Source organism: Chrysochloris asiatica, unplaced genomic scaffold, assembly GCF_000296735.1.
Source record: "Chrysochloris asiatica unplaced genomic scaffold, ChrAsi1.0 scaffold00117, whole genome shotgun sequence".
Lineage (NCBI taxonomy): Eukaryota > Metazoa > Chordata > Mammalia > Afrosoricida > Chrysochloridae > Chrysochloris > Chrysochloris asiatica.
In genome coordinates, this window is record NW_006408635.1 from 6365756 (window position 1) to 6366451 (window position 696).

The window sequence follows — 696 nt, forward strand, 5'->3', positions numbered from 1 at the left end:
TGCAATACGTCGTCTGATCTCTTGACTGGCTCCTCATATCAGGAACAAATTCCAACTCACAAACTTACAAGAAAAGCTCTCGAACAAAACTCATTTCTTCAGACATGCTGAGGTACAGGCGTCTGTTTATAAAAATTTTCTATCATACATTTAATATGAGCTTTCCCCCCTAAGGTAGGAGCTTGGTTTCAACTGTTAGAGCCATAAACAGAAGTGTTACCCTGGGGACTTCTCCCAAAATCATCCCTATAATTACTGTTCTAAACGAGTCATCCTCACTTAGGGAACCGTCCCCTCCCAGGCAATACACTCCCACACAACACAGCCTGCCCCAATCTGCTGGAACATGAAGAACACAGGAGCTCTGCCTCTCTCCAGGCCTGCGACGTGCCTGCAAGTCCCCAGGGAGCAGTCCACCAAGTCCTTCTGCTGCCTCAGTGTCCCCAGAGCTGCCTGTTCCGGGACACTCACTGTGGGGCTCTGTCCACGCTCATCTCATTTGGATTTCCACACTTCCTCCCACTCAACAGCCGATCCGGAACTCTTGGAAATTGTTGGAAATATTGATTGCATTTTACTTCGAAAGTCTTTCATCTAAAAGAAGAAAAAACTCAGTCATCAGAAGAGAAAAGAAGGGGGAAACAGCCAGAGCTATGAGAGACAACACCTTTGCTGACTGGAGAGCACACCTCACTG

General features: G+C 47.1%; 1 protein-coding gene across 1 annotated transcript in view; it reads right to left on the reverse strand.

The window, feature by feature from the left end:
• Positions 1-483: 483 nt before the first annotated feature.
• Positions 484-696, reverse strand: part of TMEM242 (transmembrane protein 242) — a 32069-nt gene continuing 31856 nt past the window's right edge. Inside the window, exon 4 of the mRNA XM_006868452.1 lies at positions 484-594. Coding sequence (XP_006868514.1) covers positions 496-594 — 99 coding nt within the window. The 3' untranslated portion in view covers positions 484-495. The remainder of the gene's footprint in view (positions 595-696) is intronic.